At 35.7% G+C, this 27,963-nt stretch overlaps 1 protein-coding gene across 1 annotated transcript in view; it reads left to right on the top strand.

The window, feature by feature from the left end:
* The window catches only part of METTL14 (methyltransferase 14, N6-adenosine-methyltransferase subunit), a 39,818-nt gene that overhangs the window by 4,154 nt on the left and 7,701 nt on the right, over positions 1 to 27,963 (top strand). Inside the window, exons 2-10 of the mRNA XM_061419294.1 lie at positions 46 to 134; positions 782 to 869; positions 2,172 to 2,252; positions 2,588 to 2,675; positions 14,171 to 14,261; positions 15,640 to 15,781; positions 20,954 to 21,046; positions 23,923 to 24,039; positions 25,479 to 25,689. Of these exons, the coding sequence (XP_061275278.1) occupies positions 46 to 134; positions 782 to 869; positions 2,172 to 2,252; positions 2,588 to 2,675; positions 14,171 to 14,261; positions 15,640 to 15,781; positions 20,954 to 21,046; positions 23,923 to 24,039; positions 25,479 to 25,689 (1,000 nt within the window). The remainder of the gene's footprint in view (positions 1 to 45; positions 135 to 781; positions 870 to 2,171; positions 2,253 to 2,587; positions 2,676 to 14,170; positions 14,262 to 15,639; positions 15,782 to 20,953; positions 21,047 to 23,922; positions 24,040 to 25,478; positions 25,690 to 27,963) is intronic.

Here is a 27,963-nt window from a genome sequence, read left to right as displayed (position 1 = left end):
TGCTTAGCGTGTTGTGTTCTAATGTTGAGTTTTGCGTTTTCTCAGTTGGGAGCTGAAAGTGCCGACAGCATCGGTGCTGTGTTAAATAGCAAAGATGAGCAGAGAGAAATTGCTGAAACAAGAGAAACTTGCAGGTCAGTAGAATAATGGCTTTTTATAAATGATATGTTAATATTTGCAAAAGGATCATTGCTTTAATAAACAATAATCTTAGGTATCAAGTATGTTGTTGTGATAAGCATCAGCATACCAATTTGGAAAACATTGATTTTTATGGTCTATGAATTATGAAATGCTTATTTTCTGAATATAAGTAAGTTCTCATTTATGAACTAGTTAGAAAATGGAGTATTAGACTGAGAATTAGCTTATGTACTATATATAATTTTATTTTAAAAATCTTTATTTTAGAAAAAGTACTTTACCCTAAAAGTGGTATTCATTTGATAGTTTATAAAGCATTTAGAATTTTTCAGTATTGTAGTTACCAATTAGAATATCAGTTTCACTCAAGACAGATTAGAATGATATGTAGAAATTTCTTTTTGCCATACATACCTTATAAAAACTTATTTTCTCATTTGGTTGCTTTCTCAAAAATAAAGTACAGAGTTATTAATCAGGTTATGATACTTTTAAAATTTATAAACTGAGTGAATGGATACTGTTTAGTTAGGAAAAATTTGCCTTATTCTGTCTCTGTAAAACTGTTCTTTAATATTAATGAATACATGTATACATCTTATGTATTTGTGAGTGATATTTCAGTTTTAATTTTCAGGGCTTCCTATGATACCTCTGCTCCAAATGCAAAACGTAAGTATCAGGATGAAGGAGAGACAGATGAAGACAAGATGGAAGAATATAAGGCAAGTAGAGAATGGGACAATGTTTTGGTCAAGAAAAAAATAAGTCCTTACAATCTGTAGAGTCTTATCTAGGAAAACAAATTTGACAAAAGTTGAATTTTGACAAAATACTGAATAATGTCATTAGCATATATGTGACCATTTATATCAGTTTACTCATTTTAATAGAAGAGGTATGTGGATTAAATCAGGTGATGTATGTAAAGCACTAAGCGTAATGCCTAGTAAGCTCTAGGCAACAACATTCTTAAATAAGAGCAAGGAGTTAAATGTACCAGAAACGTTGGATAATTGGATCAGTTTTCAGGAGGCTACAGTACTATCTTTCATGAGTTGTGCTGTTCCATCTTAACAATATAAGGTAGTGCAATAAAATATTTTGAGAATTCATGGGCTAGATAGCAGTGTAGAAGCATTTCTAACAGAGGCCCAAGAGAAAAAACTCAACTTCTGAACTTGTAGTTGCATTATTTAGGTGAAAAAAAAGTCAAGGGCAAATAACCTATCTCCATTTTTTCAAATTAATTGTTATACAGTTATATTTAACAGAAGAGAATAGTTGCAGTAAATCTCTTAAGTATAATTACCTAATTTCATAAAAACTATGTTGTGTGTTAGGCTTCCCTGGTGGCTTAGTGGTAAAGAATGTGCCTGCCAGTGCAGGAGACATAAGAGATGTGGGTTCAATCCCTACGTTTCAAAGATCCCTTGGAGAGGGAAATGGCAACCCACTCCAGTATTGCCTAGGAAATCCCATGGACAGAGGAGCCTGGCAGGCTACAGTCCATGCGGTTGCAAAGAGTTGGACACAACTTAGCAAAACAATATTGTATGTTGGTTGCATTTGATATATCCTAATATATAACTTAAAGATGTTAAATATGTTGTGATTATGTTAGATTAAAGCATGTACAGTTCCTCCTATTTTAACATTTTTGACCTATAAAATAGCGATTTCTTTTGGTTTGCTCTAGTAGAAGTAAAATTGCCCCATTGGTGGACCTATCTTTCATGATTTAAGCTAAATTCTAATAATTTAAAGTTTTATATCTAAGGTAAATCTAGATGACTTAGTCAATAAAATTAGTAGTTATAGACAGCTATTATTGAGAATGAAAAGGAAATTTTTATTATAAACAAAGCTAATGATGAGAAAGCAAAGACTTCACTGTTTGACTTTAATGGTAATTTGAAAAATTTATGTCTTAGGGAAATAAAATATTTATGAGTGTTAATACTTACAATATAATACATAAGATTCCTCTTATACATAAAATATCTACTTAATCTTTCTTTTTTAAGGATGAATTAGAAATGCAACAGGAGGAAGAAAATTTGCCATATGAAGAAGAGATTTATAAAGATTCTAGTACTTTTCTTAAGGTAAATAATTTTCAAATCTTTAACTTTTCATGTTTCAGCTTTGTGCCTGAAAAGATTTGAAATACTTATGTTTAAGATTTTTTTTCAGTTATTGAAGGATCATTATTATTATAAAATATTTAAAATTATTCATGAAATGTTCTTCTGATGCTTGGCTATTAATATCTGTAGATAACTGAATTATAAACTATCATTTTAGTAATGATGTTTTTTATTTTTTAAATTTATCAGTTAGCTTATATTTTGCTTGGCCTCATAATAAAATATAAAGCTCCGAGTTAATGTATCTGCCACCAGAGTGAAAGCTATTAATTTAATTTTGACTTTTTCTTTAGGGAACACAGAGTTTAAATCCCCATAATGATTACTGCCAACATTTTGTAGACACTGGACATAGACCCCAGAATTTCATCAGGGATGTAGGTATGTCTGATTTGCTGGGGATATGCGATTGCTGGCTGCCGGTTACGTGCATGTAATTTATCCATTTTGTGGTTTATTTCTAACAAAATTACTTTTTCCTGACTTGGCTTCCCCTTTCCATTCTTAGTACTTCTTGTACACGCTCTTTTTCCATCAAGCAGTGTTGATTTTTTCCTTCTTCCTTCCTTTCCTTCATTTTGTTTCTGTGATTATCCCTCTTTTTTATTTTGCCTTTATTTATTCCTTCTTTGATGTTCTTCCTTTCTTTAGGTAAATCTGATTTTTTGACCTATGTCATTTTCCTTTCCTCTAAGAATTTTTTTTTAACATTTCTTGCAAGATAGGCCTACTAACAACAAATTCCCTGTTTTTGTTTCTCTGAGAAAGTCTTTATTTCTCCTTTACTTTTGAAAGATTAATTTTGTAAAGTATGGAATTCTGGATTGGTGTTTTCTTTCTTCCAGTACTTTAAATATTTTACTTCACTCTCTTTTTGCTTGTTTTTTTTCTGAGAAGTTGGATATAATTCTTAACTTTGTTCCATAGTAGTTTTTTTTTTTTTCCTAGTTCCTTTCAGGACTTTTATTTTATAGCTTGAAAATGATATGCGTAGGTATAGTTGAGTTTTTCTTTTTTCTTTTTTTTGGTATGTATCCTGTTTGGTACTCTCTGAGCTTCCTATATCTGGGGTTTGATGTCTGACATTAATTTGTGAAATGTTTAGTTGTTATTTTATTTGTTTATTTTTGATTTCTTCAGATCTTGGTTGTGGCACGTGAGCTCACTGTTGTGGCTCAGTAGTGTGGCACATGGGCTTAGTTGTCCTGCCGCATGTGGGGTCTTAGTTCCCCAATCAGGGATCGAACCGTCATCCCCTGAATTGCAAGGTGGACTCTTAACAACTGGACCACCAGGGAAGTCCCCTCAGTTATTATTGATTCAGATATATCTTCTGTTCCTGTGGTTTTTTCTTCTGATATTTCCATTACACCTTTTGTAGTTATCTCATGTTCCTTGGATAGTCTTTTTCCCCCCCCAATTTTTGTTCCTTTTACTTTTCAGTTTTTGAGATTTCTCTTGAGATATCCTCAAGCTCAGATTCTTTCCTCAGCTGTGTTCAGTCTATCAGTATGCTCATCAGAGGCAGTATCCCTGCAGTTTTGAAAATAGCTTGATTAAGATAATTCATGTACTATACAATTCACCCATTTAAAGAATATAATTTAATTTTTTAAAGTATCTACAGGTTTGTGCAGCCATCACCACCATCTAATTTTAGGCCTTTTTTTTAAAATTGAGATATAGTTGACTTACAATATTATATAAGTTTTAGATGTACAAATAGTGGTTCACAATTTTTAAAGTTTATACTTCATTTATGGTTAATGTAAAATATTGGCTATATTCTCTCTGCTGAACATTATGCTTGTAACTTATTTATTGTATAGAGAGAAATTTGTATTTCTTAGTCCCCTCCCCAATTTTGCTCTGCCTCTTCTATCCCCACTGGTACCACTAATTTGTTTTCTGAATCTGTTTCTTTTTGTTACATTCACTAGGTTGCTCTTTATTTTTTCAGATTTCACATGGTATCTGTCTTTCTGACTTATTTCACCAAGCATATTATCCTCCATGTTGTTGCAAATGGTGGAAAAAACAAACAAGCACTTTTTTTATGGCTGACTAGTACTCCATTGCATATGCATATGTACCACATCTTCTTTATCCTTTCATATGTTGATGTGCACTTAGGTTGCTTCCATATCTTGGCTATTGTAAATAATGCTGCTAAGAACATTGATGCATGTGTCTTTTGAATTAGTATTTTTGTTTTCTTAAGATACATACCCAGGAGTGGAATTTCTATATTCATATAGTTACTTCTATTTTTAGTTTTTTGAGAAAACAGTATGATAGTTCCGTACTGTTTTCCACAGTTGCTGCAACCAATTTACATTCCTACCAACAATATTACACATCCTCAGAACATTTTTATCTCCCCTAAAGAAACTCAGTACTCAGTCATTAGCAGTCAGTTCCCATTCCTTCGTTGTGGTTTTGATCTGCATTTCCCTACTGACTAACGATATTAAAAATCTTTTTCTATGCTTATTTTCCATTTAAATATCTATTTTGGAGAAATGTCTAAAAGCTTTTTTTTTGGTATTTGACTTTTATTGTAAGAGTTCTTTATATATTCTCAGTGTAAGTCCATTATCAGATGTATGATTTGCAAATATTTTCTCCTGTTCTGTGGGTTGTCTTTTCACTTCTTTGATAGTGCCATTTACCACACAAAAATTTTATTTTGATGTAATCCAATATACTTTTTCTTTTTTTGCTTGTAAGCAACAAAGAAACTGATTTTAATGTTTTCATGGTCACAATTTAGATGTAGCACAAAAAGTAATAATAATAATGGTGAGATGGGCCAGTTACAGAATGACAAAAATGCACACACTTAAAGAGGCACTTAAAATATCAGTAGTACATATATAAATACATACACTTTTATGAGCTACCTAAAATAGTGATTCTCATAGAAGAGAACACAGCAGTGGTTGTCAGAGGCTGGAGAGAGAGGAAAATGAGAAGTTGTTGTGCAGTTGGCATAAAGTTTCTGCTATGCAAGATAAATTAATTCTGTAGATCTTGTTGTTCAGTTGCTCAGTCATGTCTGACTCTATGACCCCATGGACCACACCATGCAAGGCTTCCCTGTCCTTCACTGTCTCCTGGAATGTGCTCAAACTCATGTCCATCGACTTGGTGATGCCATCCAGCTATCTCAAGCTCTGCCTCCCCTTTCTCCTCCTGCCGTCAATCTTTCCCAGCATCACTTTTCCACTGAGTTGGCTCTTTTCATCAGGTGGCCAGAGTATTAAGAGGTTCAGCTTTAGCATCAGTCCTTCCGATGAATATTCAGGGTTAATTTCCTTTAGGATTGACTGGTTTGATCTCTTTGCTGTCCAAGGGATCTCAAGAGTCTTTTTCATCACCACATTTCGGAAGCATCAATTCTTCAGTGCTCAGCCTTTAATAGTGCAACTCTCATAGCCCTGTGTGACTACTGGAAAAACCATAACTTTGACTATACAGACCTTTGTCAGCAAAGTGGTATCTCTGCTTTTTAATACACTGTCTAGGTTTGTAATAGCTTATAGCCCAGGAAATAAAGTCTATCACTGTTTCCATTTTTTTCCCCTATCTATTTGCCATGAAGTGATGGGACCAGATGCCATTATCATAGCTTTTTGAATGTTGAGTTTTAAGTCAGCTTTTTCACTCTCCTCTTTCGCCTTCTTTAAGAGACTCTTTGGTTCCTCTTTGCTTTCTGCTGTTGGAGTGGTGTCATCTGCATATCTGAGGTTATTGATATTTTTCCTGCAATCTTGATTTCAGCTTGTGATTCAACCAGCTCTTCACTTCACATGATGTACTCTGCATATAAGTTAAATAAGCAGGCTGACAATATACAGCCTTGACGAACTCTTTGCAATTTGGAACCAGTCTGTTGTGCCATGTCCTGTTCTAAATGTTGCTTCTTGACCTGTATACAGGTTTCTCAGGAGGCAGGTAAGGTGGTCTGGTAGTTTCTTGTGATGCACAGTGGAAGGCTTTAGTGTAGTCAATAATGCAGATGTTTTTCTGAAATTCCCTTGCTTTTTCTATGATCCAAAGGATGTTGGCAATGTGATTTCTGGTTCCTGTGCCTTTCCTAAATACAGCTTGTACATTGAGAAATCTGGAAGTTCTCAATTTGTGTACTACTGAAGCCTAGCTTGAAGGATTTTGAGTATTACCTTGCTAGTATGTGAAATGAGTGAATTGTGTGGTAGTTTGAACATTCTTTGGCATTGCCTTTCTTTGGGATTGGAATGAAAACTGATCTTTTCCAGTCCTGTGGCCACTCCTGAGTTTTCCAAATTTGCTGGCATATCGTCTTTTAGAATTTGAAATAGCTCAGCTGGAATTCCATCACCTCCACTAGCTTTGTTTATATTACTACTTCCTAAGGAAGAAGCACAAACTGGAATCAAGATTGCCGGGAGAAATCTCAATAACCTCAGATATGCAGATGACACGACCTTATGGCAGAAAGTGAAGAGGAACTAAAAAGCCTCTTTTTTTATTTTATTTTATTTTATTTTTAAACTTTACATAATTGTATTAGTTTTGCCAAATATATAAAAAGCCTCTTGATGAAAGTGAGAGGAGAGTGAAAAAGTTTGGCTTAAAGCTCAACATTCAGAAAACGAAGATCATGGCATCTGGTCCCATCACTTCATGGCAAATAGATGGGGAAACAGTGGAAACAGTTGCTGACTTTATTTTTTGGGCTCCAAAATCACTGCAGATGGTAACTGAAGCCATGAAATTAAAAGACGCTTACTCCTTGGAAGGAAAGTTATGACCAAACTAGATAACATATTCAAAAGCAGAGACATTACTTTGCCAACAAAGGTCCGTCTAGTCAAGGCTATGGTTTTTCCTGTGGTCATGTATGGATGTGAGAGTTGGACTATGAAGAAAGCTGAGCGCCGAAGACTTGATGCTTTTGAACTGTGGTGTTGGAGAAGACTCTTGAGAGTCCCTTGGACTGCAAGGAGATCCAACCAGTCCATTCTGAAGGAGATCAGTCCTGGGTGTTCTTTGCAAGGACTGATGTTGAAGCTGAAACTCCAATACTTTGGCCACCTCATGCAAAGAGTTGACTCATCGGAAAAGACTCTGATGCTGGGAGAGATTGGGGGCAGGAGGAGAAGGGGACAACAGAGGATGAGATGGCTGGATGGCATCACTGACTTGATGGACATGAGTCTGAGTGAACTCCAGGAGTTGGTGATGGACAGGGAGGCCTGGTGTGCTGCAATTCATGGGGTCATAAAGAGTCGGACATGACTAAGCGACTGAACTGAATTGAAGGCTCACTTGACTTCATACTCCAAGAGGTCTGGCTTTAGGTGAGAGATCACACCATCATGGTTACCCGGGTCATTAAGACCTTTTTTGTAAAGTTCTTCAGTGTATTTTTACCATTTCCTTTTATATCTCTTCTGCTTATGTTCCATACCGTTTATGTTCTTTATTGTGCCCATCTTTGCATGAAATGTTCCCTTTGTATCTCTGATTTTCTTGAAGAGATCTCTAGTCTTTCCCATTCTGTTGTTTTCCTCTATTTCTTTGCATTGATCACTTAGGAATGCTTTCTTATCTCTCCTTGCTATTCTTTGGGACTCTGCATTCAAATGGATACATCTTTCCTTTTCTCCTTTGCCTTTCACGTCTCTTCTTTTCTCGGCTATTTATAAAGCCTCCTCAGACAATCATTTTTCCTTGTTGTATTTCTTTTTCTTTGGGATGATTTTAGTCACTACCTCCTATACAGTGTTATGAACCCCATCCATAGTTCTTCAGGCACACTCTTATCAGATCTAATTCCTTGAATCTATTTGTCACTTCCACTGTATAATCATAATGGATTTGATTTGGGTCATACCTGAATGGTCTAGTGGTTTTCCCTACTTTCTTCAGTTTAAGTCTGAATTTTGCAATAAGGAGTTCATGATCTGAGCCATAGTCAGCTCCTGGTCTTATTTTTGCTCACTGTATAGAGCTTCTCCATCTTTGGCTGTAAAGAGCTTCTCCATCTTTTCCATCTGGTGATGTCCATGTGTAGAGTTGTCTCTTGTGATGTTGGAAGAGGGTATTTGTTATGACCAGTGTGTTCTCTTGGCAAAAGTCTGTTAGTCTTTGCCCTGCTTCATTTTGTACTCCAAGGCCAGACTTGCCTGTTATTCCAGTTATCTCTTGACTTTCTACTTTGCATTCCAGGCCCCTGTGATGAAAAGATTCTATAGATGTGCTGTATAGCAAATTGTTTATACTCAGCAATACTGCTGACCATAGTCAACAATACTTCAAAAAATTTAAGAGGGTATATTTTATCTTACTTAAAGATACTTGTTGGGTCGCCAAGTTGCGTCTGACTTTTTGACCCCACGGACTGCATCACGCCAGGCTTCGCTGTCCCTCACCATCTCCCAGAGTTTGCCCAAGTCATGTCCGTTGAATTAGTGACTCCATCCAACCATCATCCTCTGTTGCCCTCTTCTCCTGCTTTCAATCTCTCCCAGCATCAGGGTCTTTTCTAATAAGTCGTCTCTTTGCATCAGGTCACCAAAGGATTGGAACTACAGCTTTAGCATCAGTCCTTCCAAAGAGTTTTCATGGTTGATTTCCTTTAAGATTTGATTTGGTTTGATCTCCTTGCTTTCCAAGGGACTCTCAAGAGTCTTCTCCAGCACCAATTCAAAAGCATCACTTCTTTGGTGCTCAGACTTCTATATGGTCTGACTTTCACATTTGTACATGACTACTGGAAAGATCATAGCTTTGATTGACTATATGGACCTTTGTTGGCCAAGTGATGTCTTTGCTTTTTAACACACTGTCTAGATTTGTCGTAGCTTTCCTGCTAAGAAGCCGTCATCTTCCTTTCCTGCCAAGAAGCAGTTGTCTTCTAATTTTATGGCTGCAGTCACCATCCGTGGTCATTTTAAAGCCCAAGAAGAGAAAATTTGTCACTGCTTTCCCCTTTTCCCCATCTCTTTGCCCTGAAGTGATGAGAATGGATGCCATGATCTTGGTTTTTTTAATATTAAGTTAGCTTTTTCACTCTCCTCTTTCACTCTCATCAAGAGGCTCTTTAGTTCCTCCTTATGCTCTGCCATTAGAGTGGTATCATCTGCATATCTGAAGTTGTTGATATATCTCCTGGTCATCTTGATTCCAGCTTGTAACTCATCTGGCCTAGTATTTCCAATGATGTACTTTGTATATAAGTTAAATAAACAAGGTTGACAATACCAGCCTTGTCCTACTCCTTTCTCAATCTTGAACCAGTCAGTTGTTCCCTGTAGGGCTCTAACTGTTGCTTCTTGACCTGCATACAGGTTTCTCAGGAGACAGATAATATGGTCTGATATTCTCCTCTCTTTAGTCTTCCACAGTTTTTTATGATCCACACAGTCAAAGGCTTTAGCGTATTCAGTGAAACAGAGATAGATGTTTTTCTCGAATTCCCTTGCTTGGTCTGTGATCTGGTGAAGGTTGGCAATGTGATCTCTGGTTCCACTGCCTTTTCTGAATGCAGCTTGCTTTAACTTCTGGAAGTTCTTGGTTCATGTAATGCTGAAGCCTGCCTTGGAGGATTTTGAACATAACCTTAGTAGCATGGGAGTTGAGTGCAGTTGTCCATTGGTTTAAACATTCTTTAGTACTGTCCTTCTTGGGAGTTGGAATGAGGATTGACCTTTTCTAGTCCTGTGATCACTGCTAGATTTTCCAAATTTGCTGACTTATTGAGTGCAGAGCTATAATAGCATCATCTTTTAGGATTTTAAATATCTCTGCTGAAAATTTCATCACCTCCGCTAGCTTTTTGGCAGCAGTGCTTCCTAAGACCCACGTGACTTCACACTCCAGGATGTCTGACTCTGAATGAGAGACTACACCATCGTGGTTAGCCAGGTCATTAAGATCTTTTTTGTTCAATTCTTCTGTGTATTTTTTCCATCTCGATCTCTTCTGCTTCAATTAGGTCTTTACTGTTTCTGTCCTTTATTGTGTCCATCTTTGGATGAAATGTTCCTTTGATATTTCCAATCTTCTTGAAGAGATCTCTAGCCTTATGCTTTCTGTTGTTTTCCTCTATTTCTTTGTACTGTTCATTGAAGAAGACCTTCTGGTCTCTTGCTATTTTCTGAAACTCTGCATTTATTTGGGTGAACCTTTCCATTTCACCCTTTCTTTTTTCTTCTCTTCTTTCCTCAGCTATTTGTAAAGCCTCCTCAGGCAACTGCTTGCCTTCTTGCATTTTTTTTCATTGGGATGGTGGTGTTTGCTGCCTCCTGTACAGTATTACAGACCCCTGTCCATAGTTCTTCAGGCATTCTGTTCACTGGATTTAATCCCACTTTCTTTAGTTTAGGCTTGAATTTTGTTATGAGGAGCTGATGATCTGAGCCACAGTCAGCTCCAGGTCTTGTTTTTTTGACTCTATACAGCTTCTCCATCTTCAGCTATGAAGAATGTAATCAATCTGATTTCAGTATTGACCATTCGGTGATGTCCATGTGTAAAGTCATCTCTTGTGTTGTTTTGAAAGGGTGTTTGGTATGACAAGAGTATTCTCTTGGCAAAATTCTGTCAGCCATTGCCCTGCTTCATTTTATACTCCAAGGCCAAACTTGTCTGTTATTTCAGGTATCTCTTGAGTTCCTACTTTGCATTCCAGTCCCTTATGATGAATCAGTTCAGTTCAGTCACTCAGTCATGTCTAACTCTTTATGATCCCATGAACTGCAGCATGCAGTTCCGTGCCATCACCAACTCCCAGAGTTCACTCAAACTCTTGTCCATTGAGTCGGTGATGCCATCCAACCATCTCATCCTCTGTTGTCCCCTTTTTCTCCTGCCTTCAATCTTTCCCAGCATCAGGTTCTTTTCCAGTGAGTCAGGTCTTCGAATCAGGTAGCTTCCAGTACTTCGAATCAAGTATTGGAGTTTCAGCTTCAGCATCAATCCTTCCAATGAATATTCAGGACTGATTTCCTTTAGGATGGACTGGTTGGATCTCCTTGCAGTCCAAGGGACTCTCAAGAGTCTTCTTCAATACCACAGTTCAATAGCATCAATTCTTTGGCACTTGGCTTTCTTTATGATGAATAGGACATCCTTTTTTTGGTGTTCTAGGAAGTCTTCTAGGTCTTCATAGAACTGATCAGCTTCTTCAGTATTGGTGGTGGGGGCATAGACTTGAATTACTGTGATGTAGAATAGTTTGCCTTGAAAATGAACTGAAATCATTGTGTCATTTTTAAGGTTGCACCCAAGTACTGCATTTCAGACTCTTTTGTTGATTATAAGGGCTACTCCATTTCTTCTGAGGGATTCTTTTATTTTTTTATTGAAGGATAATTGCTTCACAGAACTTTGTTGTTTTCTATCAAACCTCAACATAAATCAGCCATTAGGTACACACATGTCCCCTCCCTTTTAAAATTCCCTCCCATCTCCCTCCCCATCCCACCCCTCTAGGTTGATACAGAGCCCCTGTTTGAGTTTTCTGAGACATACAGCAAATTCCCGTTGGCTGTCTATTTTCTATATGGTAATGTAAGTTTCCATGTTACTCTTTCCATACATCTCACCCTCTCCTCCCCTCTCCCCATGTCCATAAGACTTCTCTGTCTGTTTCTGCATTGCTGCCCTATAAATAAATTCTTCAGTACCATTTTTCCAGATTCTGTATATATGTGTTAGAATACTATATTTATCTTTCTCTTTCTGGCTCACTTCACTCTGTATAATAGGGTCTACATTCATCCATCTCATCAGAACTGACTCAAATGCATTCCTTTTTATGGCTGGGTATATGTAGCACAAATTCTTTATCCATTCATCTGTCGATGGACATCTAGGTTGCTTCCCTTAGGGATTCTTGTCCACAGTAATAGGTCCAATGATTATCTGAATTAATTTCACCCATTCCTAATCATTTTATTTCATGGATTCCTAAGATGTTGATGTTTACTCTTGCCGTGTCCTGCTTGACCATGTCCAGTTTACCTTGATTCATGAATCTAACATTCCAGGTTCCTATGCAATGCTATCCTTTAAAACACCCGATTTTACTTACATCACCAGACCCATCCACAACTGAGTGTTTCCGCTTTGGCCCAGCCGCTTCATTATTTCTGGAGCTATTAGTAGTTGTACTCTGCTCTTCCCCAGTAGCATATTGGACACCTTCCAGCCTGAGCAGCTCATCTTTCAGTGTCTTTTTGCCTTTTTATACAGTTCATGGAGTTCTCAAGGCTTGTATACTGGAGTGGTTTGCCATTCTCTCCTCCAGTGGATCACGTTTTGTCAGAACCCTCCACTGTGACTCATCTGTCTTGGGTGGCCCTTCACAGCATGGCTCATAGCTTCATTGAGTTATACAAGCCCGTTGGCCATGACAAGGCAGTGATCCATGAAGGGGTCTTACTGCACATACACACCAAAACCAGAGGAACACAAAGAAACTTCTGAAGGTTATTAATATGTCTTACCTTGATTGTGGTTATGGTTTCACAGCTATATGCATATGTTAAACCTCATCAGATTGTATCCATTAAATGTAAGTTTAATGTATAAGGTTTTTGTTTATCAATTATACTTCAATAAAGCTTTTTTTTTTTAAGGTTATAAGTAATATAGCCAAATTTCATTATTGGCCTTTCTGCTTTAAGACGTTTATTTCTCTGAGGCAAAGAAAATGTACTTAGGAAACTATTATGGATTGAGAAAAAGTTGTACCTCTGTTTTGTAGATGATTGAGAGCTGACTCTACAGTGATTGAAACCCAAATATAATAAAATCTTAAAACTTGTTTCATTTGAAATTTGATCTGTAACCACTGAATAAGGATGCTTTACAAAATCTTTCATTTTTTTTAATCTTTGATATTAGGGTTGTGAGATGGACTTTTGGTTTTTAACTTAAGATGATTATGATTCTTGTAAGGAAGCAGGATAAAGTAAAATAAGATCTTTTATGAATGTTTGATATTCAAAGCCCTGCTTACCCCTACAGTTGTTTAAACAGGCATTATGCTATTTTACCTAAAATCTCTTCTGAGGTTCAAAGATTTAAATATTTTTGAGGACATGGAAACAATGAGGCTCCTGCTTTTAACCTTTCTGGGACTTGGAGGTGTTTTTGAAGATCCTAAGCTTGAAAATATATATGAGGATTTGGTTTATTATATGTGGAGATGTGAGATCTTTAAAACTATAAATACTGATATAGGATATGTTCTTAGAGAAAATGACTTGTCTTGGAGTTGGTAGTACAATTTAGATGAGTAATCAGAGTGAGTGAAGTGAGAGCTGATCAACTAACAGGGACTCATTATCTTCCTGCCTTGATTTGTTCTGGGATTGTGTCCATAATTTAAGCCATTTAAGATCGTCAGTAGTAAGGATAAGAAATCTTCATTTTCTTTACTTTGACTGTCAAACTAAGGGAAAACTGAACAGTCACTAGATCTTTGGGAGAGTTGTTTTTTTGCTTTTTGTTTTTTTAGTAAAAATAAAAGGAAAAAAGCATGAATAAAAAAAAAATTTCTTTTCCTGAGAACAGAATGTCTAAACTTGATATTTTAAGCAGATTATTTAATATAATAAGTTTGAAAAATTAAATGGTTAATTGACTTAAACCATCTGGCCTTTAAAACATGTGTTTGCCTACATGTGAAATTAGGGTCATTAGGTATAAAATGTGTTTATGAAGTATTTAAAAATACTCAAAACTAACTTTTTTACAAAGGATATGAGAATGATAAGTTGGTTGTGTCTTATTTTGTTTTCCTGAACAGGCTCATCACCTTTGAATTCACTGATACTCAATTGTATTGAAATTTGGAATTTACTATTTTTCTTCCCCAGGTTTGGCGGACAGATTTGAAGAATACCCTAAACTGCGGGAGCTCATCAGACTGAAGGATGAGTTAATAGCTAAATCTAACACTCCTCCTATGTAAGTGGGGTTTTTTGTTCCCAACACGGGGTTAAAATATTAGTCTTTTTGTCATGTAACCTTTCTGAAGTTTGAAAAAAATTCAGCATCTTTGAAAGGTTTAACACACTCTTTCTTCTTTATAGCGAAATGTATTAGCTTGATACTCTGGCACTGAGTACACAGTAGGTTGTCATTTTATTTGTTTTCAGTTTACTAGATAATTTAGAGTGTCTTTAAGTATTTTTTCTTAGAAAATCTGATTTGTTGTATTCTTAACTGTCTTTAAATGTTTTTAAGTATCTTTTCTTCTCAAAAATTACTTATTGAAGAAAGTTAGAAAACTTAAGAGAGAGAAAATAAGAAAATGAAAATTATAACTTGGCATCTAGGGATACTATTCTTAACATTTTGGAATACAAAAATTCATTTTAACCTTTGCTAACAGAATAATGTTTCCCTCAAAAACTGTATAATCCTTAAACTTGGAGACTCTTTAGGTTACTTTGAACATTTTATACATTTAACAATTTGCTAAAATGTATGCTATTAATGATTAGAAGAACCACAAAGGTAACTGAGTTTGTAGAAAAAAATTTAACAGGCTAATATTGATCATATTTAGAAATATTTTACATTTAAAGTAACTTATGCATGCTAAGTTGCTTCAGTTGTGTCCAACTCTTTGCGACCCTATGGACTGTAGCCTGGAGGGCTTCTCTGTCCATGGGATTATGTGGGCAAGAAAACTAGAGTGGGTTGCCATGCCCTCCTCCAGGGGATCTTCCCGACCTAAGGATTGAACCTGGGTCTTCTGCATTGCAGGTGAATTCTTAACCACTCAGCCACCGGGGAAGCCCCAGAGTGTTGTGTATTTATATGAAATACCTTCGTACTGTGTAGAAATAACCATTAAATAAAGGCTAGTAGTAATTTATACTAGGTGGCTGGAAAGGACTGTTATTGCTAACAAACAAACTAGCAAAAGAAAATTATGTCTATCTTTAGAAACTTTTTTAGATGGAGGAATATAAAACAAAGCAATTTTTCTAAAAGACAATTGCAGGAAAAATGATATTCCTCGAAGTATTATGATGATAATGGAAAGGGACTCAGACACTCACATCTGAGTATGAATTTTCAGTATAAAAAATGGGAAAGGTTTATACTCAGGATGTTCCTGTGGGATCATGGTTTTCCTTTGCAGTATGATTCTATCCATCTCCTCAGGAAGAACAGTGGTAGATTGTTTTACTGTTTATACTGAGGAGAGATTCCTCCATAAAAAGGTATTTAGTTATTAGCTCATGATGACTTTGAAATAGTATTAGGAAATATTTAAGAAACTTTTTTTTATTACCATCTGTAATCTCTTACTTTTTATGCTTTAATCAAATAGGTACTTACAAGCAGATATAGAAGCCTTTGACATCAGAGAACTGACACCCAAATTTGATGTGATTCTTCTTGAACCACCTTTAGAAGAATATTACAGAGAGACTGGCATCACTGCTAATGAAAAATGCTGGACTTGGGATGATGTATGATGAAACTTTCTACATTGTAATGAATTATTTATTTTTCAAATGAATATATCTTTATTTGATCAGAGAGTAATATTATAAATACTGTTTTAGGAATTATAAATATAGTTTTATACTATATATTATGGCTGAAGATGTAAGGTACAGTAACAAATATTATAGTATCTTTGGTCTTTCTTTTTGAGGCAGAAGTTGAGCAGGGAATAAGTAAGTTGTCTGTAGAAGCCTTAAAATTCCAATCTTAGAGTCCTTGGATGTAAAGCTAGAAATAAATCTAAAAACAGATTGAATGGTTGATAGCTTTCTGTATTTGATTAGTTTCAGTGAATGTCAGAGTATTCACACACATATATATATTAGCATAATTTTTACTCGTTAAAGAACTTAGAGTATAATAGATTTAAAGTATATATAATCTCAATCTTATATAGTTGCAGTAAAATTCTGTTTTCCTAAATAAAAGTAAACTGATAGCTTCAGTGAGTTACATAAAGTCATCTGTTTTTATTGGTCAATAACAAAAATAGCAAATATATATTTATTGAGTACCACTCTGTACTAGGCAACTAGGTACTAGAAATTCAAAGATGAATGAGACTTAGTATTTGGCCTTAAGGAGCACATAGTTGAATGGGATAAGCAATGACCTAAACAGATAATTTCAGTATCATTTTGTTAGTTCAGTAATAGAGGACTGCATAAACTGATCTGAAAAAAAACCTGACCAAGTTGAGGAAGCTGGGGGACATGAAGAGAAAGTGATGCATGAACCGATTAGCTAGAATTGGCCACTGAGAATGGGCTGGGCTAGGAATTCCAAGCTGAAGACAGCAAGAGCAGGAGGCAAAGAGGTGAGAATGAAGGTCTGTCTGTATGTTGATTGTATTGAAACACAGATGGAGACTGTCTAGAGATGCTGTCTTCTTAGAAGCTTGGACTTTATCCTGAAGGCATTGGGAATCTTTGAGGGGCTTTAACCAGTTTAGTAAAATGGTCTAATTAGTGTGTGGAGAAGGATGGTCCAGAGCAAATGAAGACTGGAGAGGAAAGAGCAGGTAGAAGACTGTTGCAGTAGTCTGGTTAGGAGATGAAGGTTCCCTGAATTAGGGTGATGGTAGTAAGGACAGAAAGGTGATAAATTCAGTAATGTTTTGTAGGTATGTCTGGTGAGATCTAGTGACTGGGATGAGGGAAAGAGGTAAGGATGCGCGGAAGTTTGAGTCTTGGGATAAATGGGTTCAGTTATCACTGGCAGAGAGTCAGTTTAAGAAGAGGAGCAGGATTAGAGAGATTAGGATATGCTTAATGTGTTGATTAGAGCTATATGAGAGACATTCAAGTAGAGATTGTAATAGGAGTATGCAAGTTAACAGAAAGATCTGGCCATCTCAAAAGACAGATTTTAAAGGGTTAGCATATTAAACCTATGAGAATAAACGAATGTGTCTTGAGATAGTGTCTCAATTAGGATACAATGTGAATTTTCAGTAAAGCCTCAGGAAACTTAACATTTAAGAGTCACATAGGAAAGATGTGAAAAGATGAGTGAGGTGAATCAAGACAGTTTGAATGTCATGGAAGCCAAGGACATAGAGAACTTCCCTAATTGAGGAGGAACATATGATCAAAAGCGCTGAACACAGAAGAGAGGTAAGGAAGGTGATGGACTGAAACTCTGTAAACTGATGTTTCACAGGAATCTGCTTTGAATCCTTGCATATCCCCTTCTGAGTTAAGTCTTTACTATTGTTAGTATTACTTACTCTTCAAGGTATGACTTCAATTTTTCTTCCTTAAAGCTTTTCCTATCAGCTTCAATACCTCTGTCACATTTATTTACATGTTTATTTTATTTTACAAGTTTTTCCTCTCCTCTGATAAGTATAATCTGTGTTTATTGTTGAAACACAGAAATATATAGTATCCCCAAAACTTAAGGTTAAAGATGTAGTGCTGTTGATATTTAGGGCTGAGAGGTTTTCCAGATAGGTTTTACAAGTTAATAATCTTTCTGATAGTGTTTAAGAAATATCTCTTTTTCCTCATCAAAATTAATATAGAAAATAATCTTTTTCAATTTAGGCAAAAGAAAATTGAAAAATTAATCTTATTATGTCTATGATTAGTAGTTAGGTTGAACTTTATTTTCTCTGGCCCATCTCTAAGATTGGGTCAGTGAAATCTAAGAGTTTAAATTTTGTATGATAAACTAATAGAGTTTTTGTAATAAAGAAATTCTATTTTATATGCGTATTGCAAAGTTTTGTCCGGAGCCGTAAGAACTCTAAGCTCTTAACCTTTATGTAGTAATAACCTAAAGAAAGTGCCAATAGCTAAATATAAATTTAAAAGGTGTGTGAGTTTCTCAGATATTCTTTTTCACGTTACAGTCAGTGGAGGTCAGTGGGTTTTAGTTAAGAATATAAGCACTTACTTAAAATACCAGTATTTAGTATTTATAAGTGTAATGTCAAGAGTTATTTGCTTACTGTGCTTCACTGTGTGCCATCACTTACCTTAGCTATGCCATGTATAAATGTGTGTGGGCATATATATGTGTCTGTGCGTATTAATGTTTATTCATATTCTTATGAGAATATTAGATCAGGCGTTATATCAAGACAAAATTGGAAGTGTAAAACTGAATAGGTTTATGCCTATTGTAATTTATTTCCACTGTCATCCTGGTTGGCCCTGAAAAAATTTACTTAAAAAAAAATTGTAGTCATATTCAGGTCACTGTGGTATTACTAGATGGGATCCCCTCACTGGGCCAATTAATAATGCCTGCTCTGACTCTGGCCATAAAGTTGAGCTTTTTTCTATTACTCAGGCTCAATCAGAGCAACATGAAAAGTTTCAGCAAAGGAAGAAGAAATTTTCCCACAATTATGGGATGGATTTATATAGATAACACCAGGCTATGGTAATTTAGGTTTAAAGTCTCCTCTGTGTTGGAAACAGATTGGGGTTTCTGCTCAGAAACGATTAACAGGATTCCTGTTACACAGACTAAAAGTATGCGTTTGTGTCCTCTTGACTAGCTGGTGGGGTGTCTGTGTGTCCCAAGGCCTCTGCCTTTTGCATCTTGCCTTCTTTGCTGTAATTCTCCGTGAACTTGGACCTGCGTTCCTTTTGCCACTTAAAATCCCTTCTGCTCATCTAGCTTGAGCCCCTTCTCCAGAGGCTGCTGATGAAGAGCGGACCCTTTTGTTCTTTTTGAATTTCTTTTTGGTTGTGCTGGTCTTCATTGCTGTCTGAGGGCTTTCTCTAGTTGCAGCGAGCAGGGGCTCCTCTCTAGATGTGGCGCACTGGCTTCTCATCGCAGTGGCTTCTAGGCTCTTGGACTCCATAGTTGTGGCACAAGGGCTTTAGTAGCCTCTCGGCGTGTGGATTCTTCCTGGGGGCAGGGATCGAGCCTGTGTCCCCAGCACTGGCAAGTGGATTCCTGTCCACTGTACCACCAGGGAAGTCCTTTTCTCTATTTTAAGGGATCTAGTAGTCACCATTATCGGCAAGTTTAAAAGGGAGGTTTATGAAAGCTTGGAAGGTTCTCATAGGCACCATCTTTTGCTTATTTATAGCTCCCAGGAGAAGGAAATGGCAACCCACTCCAGTATTCTTGCCTGGAGAATCCTGTGGATGGAGGAGCCTGGTGGGCTACTGTCCATAGGGTCACACAGAGTTGGACAGGACTGAAGCGACTTAGCATGCGTGCATGCATCATCCTCAAATAATGTTTCTTTTACCTAGATAAGTTATAGGTGATATGGTTTTGAGGCACTCAGGTAAAAGTTAAAGAACTTCCCTTGTAGTCCAGTGGTTAAGACTCTGCGCTTCCTCTGTGGGGAATGTGGGTTCCATCCTTGGTTAGGAAAGTTCCACATGCCCATGAGGTGTGGTCAAAGAAAAAAATTAAGGGAAAAAAAATTTCTTTAAGTTAAAATTTCCTTAATACATGTAACTAATAAGTATTAGCTTGAGCCATGGTCTGTGGAACTTGTTAGCTGTAGAATAAGGAAGTAGTAGAATAAGAATACCATATAAAATGATTGCTTTTGTAGTCATTTATACACACTATGGTAGTCCCCAAATTTAGAGATTTAATTATTAAAGATTTTTTTTTTTAATTGAGATACTCAACACATACAAAGCCAACAATTATAGCCTATTTTTTTTACATTTCAGACCTAAAGTGATCATTACAATGAAATGTGTATATTGATTTATTTTATTTAGAATTGTTCTTCTGGAAACCATGTCCTCTACAAACATTTGTGGTTATGTTTTATTTTAAGTTTGCCCCTAACTTTGAGGTAATTTAATCCCTTTTCTTTTCAGTTTCTTTTTCTGTAAATGGTAACAGGTTGCTCTAAAGCTATACCTTATAAAATTCCATAATTCTATAAATATAGTTTCCTATAAACTTTTCATATAAAATCAAGTGTATCTATGTGCATGTGTTCATCTGTATTAATACAGATGTATTAATACAGTTGTATTAATACAGATGTATTAATACAGTTGTATTAATACAGATGTGTTAATACAGTTGTATTAATACAGATGTGTTAATACAGTTGTATTAATACAGATGTGTTAATACAGTTGTATTAATACAGATGTGTTAATACAGTTGTATTAATACAGATGTGTTAATACAGTTGTATTAATACAGATGTGTTAATACAGTTGTATTAATACAGATGTGTTAATACAGTTGTATTAATACAGGAAAAAAACCGATAAGAACAAATTTTAAGTTTAAAATTTATTTTCCATTGTATTTCCTAATGAAAATTAGTATATTTAAAGAACACATATACTATAAGTGAAAAGGAAAGTCAAGTCGCTCAGTCATGTCTGACTCTTTGCAACCCCATGGACTGTAGCCTACCAGGCTCCTCCATCCATGGGATTTCCCAGGCAAGGGTACTGGAGTGCGTTGCCATTTCCTTTTCCAGGGCATCTTCCTGACCCAAGGATCAAACCCACTTCTCCCACATTGCAGGCGACACTTTACCATCTGAACCACCAGGGAAGCATATGTTATAAGTATTATATAAACATATACTGTAAGTCCTGATAAATTTCAGTGCTTGTTCTTTTGGATTTAGAATAAATGGGAAACAAGATACTTGAGTGCCGTACTGTTTTGGTTTCTTCCAGATTATGAAGTTAGAAATTGATGAGATTGCAGCACCTCGATCATTTATTTTTCTCTGGTGTGGTTCTGGGGAAGGATTGGACCTTGGAAGAGTGGTAAGATGGTGGTTTTTTTTTTTTTTTTTTTTTAAGTGTTTTTTTATAATTCATAAGAAACAAATAACAGTATGTTGTATAAGAAATTTGAAGATTACTGTTACATTGTTCTTCATTTCTTAAATAGTACTCAAATATTCAGAAGGAAAAACTGTTTTAAAAAGAATATGTAAAAAATTTTAAAAATTAAAAAAAATAAAAAGAATATGTAAAAGACAGTACCCCTTAGTCAGTTAACTAGCTTTCAGGATGAAAAATCAAACTGCGATTTACTACAACTGCAGGAAGAGAACAGTTTAGAGATTTGAAATTGAATTGCAGCTCAGAAACAGGCAGCTTACTGTTGTATACTGTCCATTATTAGTAGCTAAAATGTATTCTTCTGAGTAGCCTTATCTCATGAATTCCAAATGTAAGCCAAATCGCGTTGAATAAATAACACAGCATCTAGAACACATAGTTTGAAGGGATGAATGAGAGTGAGAAAGACATTTATTATCTCAGTTTATTTTAGGTCCCTTATGTTTATCATATTCGGAACTTTTTTTGTTTTTTTGGTTGGAGTATTTTGAATTTCTAAATGGAAACAAAATACTAAAAGCTTTTTTTGTTTTTAATACTGGTAGCTTTGTGGCTAGTTTTGGTCTCAGATCTGCTATCCAGCAGTGAAACTTTGGGTAAAGAGGTATTTACTCCTGTGTGTTTCAGTTTCCTCACTTGTTATGGGATAATATTTACATTTTTAGGACGTATTATTAATACTTGATATACTACCAAGATCTCATTTAATCCTGGTAATTTTAGGAGGTGTCCATTTGACAGGTGAAGAATTTAAGTAAGATTATATTGAGGTAAATTTGTGCTCAAATCCTGAAGTTCTGCAGTTGCTTTGTATTTTTTGTATAAATAGCAAGTTTGAGATTGTTGGATCACATCATTGCTTCTGTCATTTATTAACTCCATGGTAAGACTAAAACTGTATACTGGGAATCTGTTTTATTGCTGGTATCTCCCTAAGATGCTGTAAAAATATACAGCATTATACAGAGTGAAGTAAGCCAGAAGGAAAAACATCAATACAGTATACTAACGCATATATATGGAATTTAGAAAGATGGTAACGATAACCCTGTATACGAGACAGCAAAAGAGACACTGATGTATAGAACAGGCTTATGGACTCTGTGGGAGAGGGAGAGGGTGGGAAGATTTGGGAGAATGGCATTGAAACATGTGAAATGTCATGTATGAAACGAGATGCCAGTCCAGGTTCAATGCACGATGCTGGATGCTTGGGGCTGGTGCACTGGGACGACCCAGAGGGATGGTATGGGGAGGGAGGAGGGAGGAGGGTTCAGGATGGGGAACACATGTATACCTGTGGTGGAAAAAAAAATTTAAAAAGCAAAAACGAACAAACAAACAAAATAATACTTTTACTCTATTTACTATTTTTACATGAATCTTGATCACCAAACTTGATACTTTGGAGAAGAGTTCACATTCTAAATTATCCTATGAATTATTTAATGTTACATAGCCTGAATTACACCAACTTTAGAATTTTTGAACATTATAAATTATTAGGCATGTTGACCAGTAAAAAAAAAAAAAAAAAAAAAATAGTGATCTAATAATGAATAAATGATTTGTTTCTAAAAAAAAAAAAAATCTAAGAAAATAGAAACACACCATATGTTTTTATAGGTATATTGGTGCATTTTATAGGTATATTACCCTTTTTAGATCAAATATCTAGCTTTGGGCTTTTCTCCTACCCCCCAGATTAGCTTGAGATTGATTAGGAGGCTTTATCTTATTTGTTTATGCATCAGTTTATCATACTAGTGAAAGCAGATTTTGGCCCAAAATCATTACAGAAATAATACAGCATGAGAAATACTCATGAACTTGTGCTAAGTTGATTAGGGCATGTTGGATTTAGGCCCTTGTGATACTTCATGAATATCCCATGCTAAACAAATATTTGGTAACAGGAACAGATAGTGATTGTGATTTTTGAGATTTTAAGTTAAAAATCTAAGTTCCATTTTGAGGTGTATCTCAGTTTATATAATGAAAAGTACATATGTTTTATGCTGCACTGTGTCTTTTTTGTACTTGATCATAATGCCAACAGAATCGCACTGCACAATTTACTTAATTCCTCCTATTTTGTGCTTAGTCAGTTAGGGGTAAGGACTATATCTTACTCATGTTTTTAATCCCAGCAGCTAGCCAACACTTAGATATGGTAGGGCTCAAAATGCTACTCTGGGTACTCACTTAGTTGGTTTTTGTTATATGTTCGTATATAACAGATTCTAAGACACTAAGATTCAAACCTCTCTATTGTCTAGGTTACATAAAGCTTAAAGTAAAGTTTTATCTTATAAAGAAATATACAGACAATTGTAAGTCTTTGGATTTTTGAGGTTTAGTATTAAATATATAAAAATAACATTTTACAAGACTCATTTGAAAGGAAGTTACTGATTAGAACTTCTCAACAGTTCTTAGCTTTATCAGAAGATAGAAAATTGAGGTGGCAAGAACATTTACCTTTTGAATTAGTTTTTGATTAAAGAAAGGCTGATTGTTCTCTTATTTAAAAGTCACTTTCTATTGATTACAGTGGAAGGTAGTATAAAGAATTGGAGTATTATATAGTCTTTTCCATGTTTTGATATTGTATGTTTTTATAATGGCTGTATATTTAAAGACAAGTATTTTTTTCTGTTTCTACAGTAATACAAAATTACTATGACATCTTGGAATTTAGTGTCTCAAACCTCTAGGAAGTTTTTAATGCTGGTTGATTAAGTATTGTTTATTTCCTTTAGCTAAGGATTTTTTAAAAATTCTCTTATTTCTAGTGTTTACGCAAGTGGGGTTACAGAAGATGTGAAGATATTTGTTGGATTAAAACCAATAAAAACAATCCTGGGAAGACTAAGACTTTAGATCCAAAGGCCGTCTTCCAGAGAACAAAGGTATTGTCTTTACTGCTTTCTTCTCTATATTTTAATTATTTTCTCTCAAGCTTTTACAAATGACTCCATGCTGTTTAATTCATTTTGGTGGAAAGGTTCTTCTCTCAGACTTGCACAGATGGCATTGAGCATTAAAGTAACACAGCCAAGTTCATTTAAAAAATTTTATTCACTCAGAGAAGCCTGTGCTGTGCTGGAGAAGTTACTGTGTATTCCCGTAGTATAGTATATCCTATACTACTGTCATTCTCAGTCAGATGTGGGCTTTTGGTACTTCTGACCCTCATATTTTTTCCTTTCTCTGGACTCAGAAAAAAGAAATGGCAGCAAGACTCATAGCTGGCCAGCTGAGATGAATATTTCTCTCCTCTTCCCTTCTTTTTTCTGGGCTTCTCTGATAGTTCAGTTGGTAAAGAATCCTCCTGCAATGCAGGAGACCCCAGTTTGATTCCTGGGTCGGGAAGATTCCCTGGAGAAAGGGATAAGCTACCCAGTCCAGGATTCTTGGGCTTCTCTGGTGGCTCAGCTGGTAAAGAATCCACCCGCAATGCCAGAGACCCTATTTCGATTCCTGAGTTGGGAAGATCCCCTGGAGAAGGGAAAGGCTACCCACTCCAGTATTCTGGCCTGGAGAATTCCATGGACAGAGGGACTTTCACTTTCCCTTCTTTTTTCTACATAAGAACCTGAACAAGAAGCCCTGAGAACCTCTGATTCATAGAACCGCCCTCCTAGTTATCAGGGTTCAACAGTTTGTCCTCCAGCCTTTCACTCTTCTGGGAGCTTCAGGGGGAGGATCTTTTTGAAGTCTTTCTTGGGCTAGAAATTCTTTTTGAAGGGAATCCAAGCCATCCTTGTTATTATTAGTTCATAGAGTCAAGTGAGATTAAATTTATTTAAACTTTACTGTGTTGTCCAGATTAAATAGACGTCAAAAAATAACAAAAAAAGAAGTGGTTTGACTTTCACATTTATGTATGTTGAGTATTTTAAGTTTGTATCCTTGCTTAAAGTCTTCTCTCCATTTGAAAAGGCTTACACTTTGTGTACAGATGGGGTCGCACAGAGTTGGACACGACTGAAGCGACTTAGCAGCAGCAGCAGCATGTGAGGCCCGATATAACATCAGATTCTGAACTCAAGTGCCATGTTTCCATAACTTCTGGAAACAAGTTACTATCAAGAGTTGCAGAGGAAAAGATCCCACAGTCACTGACTCAGTTATCTAAAATGTGATGGCCCTGAGTTTAATGTCTAGCTTCCCTGACAATCTTCAAAGGTCCAGAGATCCAGGTTTTTCCTATTGTGTTTTTGCCCATAGAACTATATCCCAAAGATTCAGAGAAATGAGTATTGTTTTGGAATTTGAAATGTGAAATGTTGTGCAATATGACTGTTTATGAAAAGAGATTAATTGGCCTGTTTTTATTGTTACTTAGGAACACTGCCTTATGGGGATCAAAGGAACTGTAAAGCGTAGCACAGACGGGGACTTCATTCATGCTAATGTTGATATTGACTTGATTATCACAGAAGAACCTGAAATTGGCAATATAGAAAAGCCTGTAGAAATTTTTCATATAATTGAACATTTTTGTCTTGGTAGAAGACGTCTTCATCTGTTTGGAAGAGATAGTACAATTCGACCAGGTAAGATCTCAGTGGGGGGAAATGTTAAAAGTTCCTTGAGATATAAATGTTAAGAAAGAGTACACAGTGCTTTGTAAAATAAAATGCTTACGACACATTTGACCCCTCTTCTTGCTGTATTTCAAGTATACTAAGCTCAGTCTTGTCTCAGTACTCTTTCAGGGTCCTCTTTCCTATCATTCTCATCCTGACGGACCTTTTCTCACAACACTGCCTAAATTAGCCAGTTTCACAGTACTATCCAGACCTCCCACCACTCTCTCCCTCATAGCACTATTACTATCTGAATTAGAGAATCATTTGGGCATGTTTATAGTCAATCTCTTTAGCACTGCAGTCTCACGGAAAGCAAAGACTATCTTATTATTTTCTTCTTTTGAACCAGCATTTAGGTTATTAAGTAAATACTGTGTTGAAGAAATGCATAATGGACATTTAGTCAACACCAAAAGGTTCTTGATATTTGGCCCTGTCCAAAATCATTTGGCAGGGACCAGATTTGCTCAGGTTTCAAGGACCTTTTGGCATGAACAAAATGTCTTACTTTTTAGATAGCACTAAATGTCTGCTAACCAAATGATCCTATAGAAAATAACCATACATTTGTGAAATATATGATATATCTCAGCCTTGTTAGTACTTGGCTTGTCTCCTTACATATATCATGATACTGTTTTATCAAAACTTTAACTTCTTTACTAAATCTGTATAATGTGAATTTACAATTTTGAAAAAAATGAGTAGAAAATAATTAAGCTGTTACAGACTGGAATTCTCTTTCAGAGGGCACAGCTTTTGTTTACAAAGTATTGTTGAACTAATTATACATTCTGTTTCTTCTCGGAAAATATAAAAGTTACTTTTAAGGACATTGCATCATTCAATCACAGTATATAAAATCAACCTGTTTAGTTTTACCTGTGCTAGAAATGTTGTTTAAAGCTGAAAGGAGCCAGGATCTTATTTATTTTAAATAGTCTACATTTTATACAAAGTAAAAGGTGAAGAAGGTACAGTGGAATAATTGGCCTTCAAAGTACCTAAGAATTTAGAAGAAACTGATGTTCATTCTAAAAAAAGTAACCCTTAAAGTTGCGGTAGGTATAATGGGATCCATTCTCCCTACCTCCACCCCAGACTCGTCAGCTATTCTCTGTGGGTGTGCTTTAGTGAACACAGAAATATCTTTGTTTGTAGAAACTGGTCTTAAATTTCATAAACTTCTGTAAAATGATAAAGAGAAAAATAAAAGTGCATTCTCTTTACAAAGAAATATTTTGCGTGTGAAATGTTTTTTCTCTGTGGCTTAGGTTTAGAGAAAATGTTTTCTGTATTTAAAAGTTTAATGGTTTTTCTCCTGGCAGTTTGTTATTTAGAATTGCATTGCTAAAGTTATCAATTATCATTACTTTTTGGCTTAATATTGTGGTCAAATAATATGTATCATAAAATACCACTAATTTGTAATTTGCTTTGACCGAATATAGATGACTGAAAATAATGTAAATTTTTTGTTGTTGGTTGTAGTATTTGTGTATGTTGTTTCTGTCAGCCATGTCTTTACTGATTTTTTTTAACTATTCTATGAGAAAGGTATGTTTAAATCTATTAAGATTATGGGTTTGTGGTTCTGTTTGGTGGTCAGTTTTGAATTTATGTCTATTCAAGATTGTTATTAGATGTATTTAAATGTAGGACTTTTATGCCTTCCTAGTAGATTGATGCTCTTAATATTATGAACTGTCCTTCTTAATCCAGTTTCTTAACTTTAAATCCTACTTCATCTAACATTATTACAGTGATTCCAGCTTTTTTTTGGTTTGTGTTTGCTCTGCATATTATTTCCATCCTTTATTTTCAGTCTTCCATATCCTTTAACATACCTCTTGTGATCAAACACAGGTAGTTTTCATTAAATAGGTAGATTTAATCTTTATCTTTGAATTGGGTTTTTTTTAAATAATTGATTGCTCCCTTTCCCATGTTTGTTGTTTGTTTTTTTTTGGCTGAGAGACATAGGATCTCAGTTCGCAACCAGGAATTTATCCCGTGCCCCTTGCTTTGGAAGTGTGGAATCCTGACCACTGGACCACCAGGGAAGTCCCTTAATTGAATTGTTTGGTGGTGGTGGTGGTGGTGGTGGTTTAGTTGCTAAGTCATGTCCAACTCTGGCAACTCCATGAACTGTAGCCCACAAGGCTCCTCTGTCCATGGGATTCTCCAGGCAAGAATACTGGAGTGGGTTGCTGTTTCCTTCCCCAAGGGATCTTCCCA

Source organism: Bos javanicus, chromosome 6 (assembly GCF_032452875.1).
Source record: "Bos javanicus breed banteng chromosome 6, ARS-OSU_banteng_1.0, whole genome shotgun sequence".
NCBI classification, from domain to species: domain Eukaryota; kingdom Metazoa; phylum Chordata; class Mammalia; order Artiodactyla; family Bovidae; genus Bos; species Bos javanicus.
Note: the sequence above shows the minus strand (reverse complement) of the source record. Positions and strands in the feature narration are given on the sequence as shown.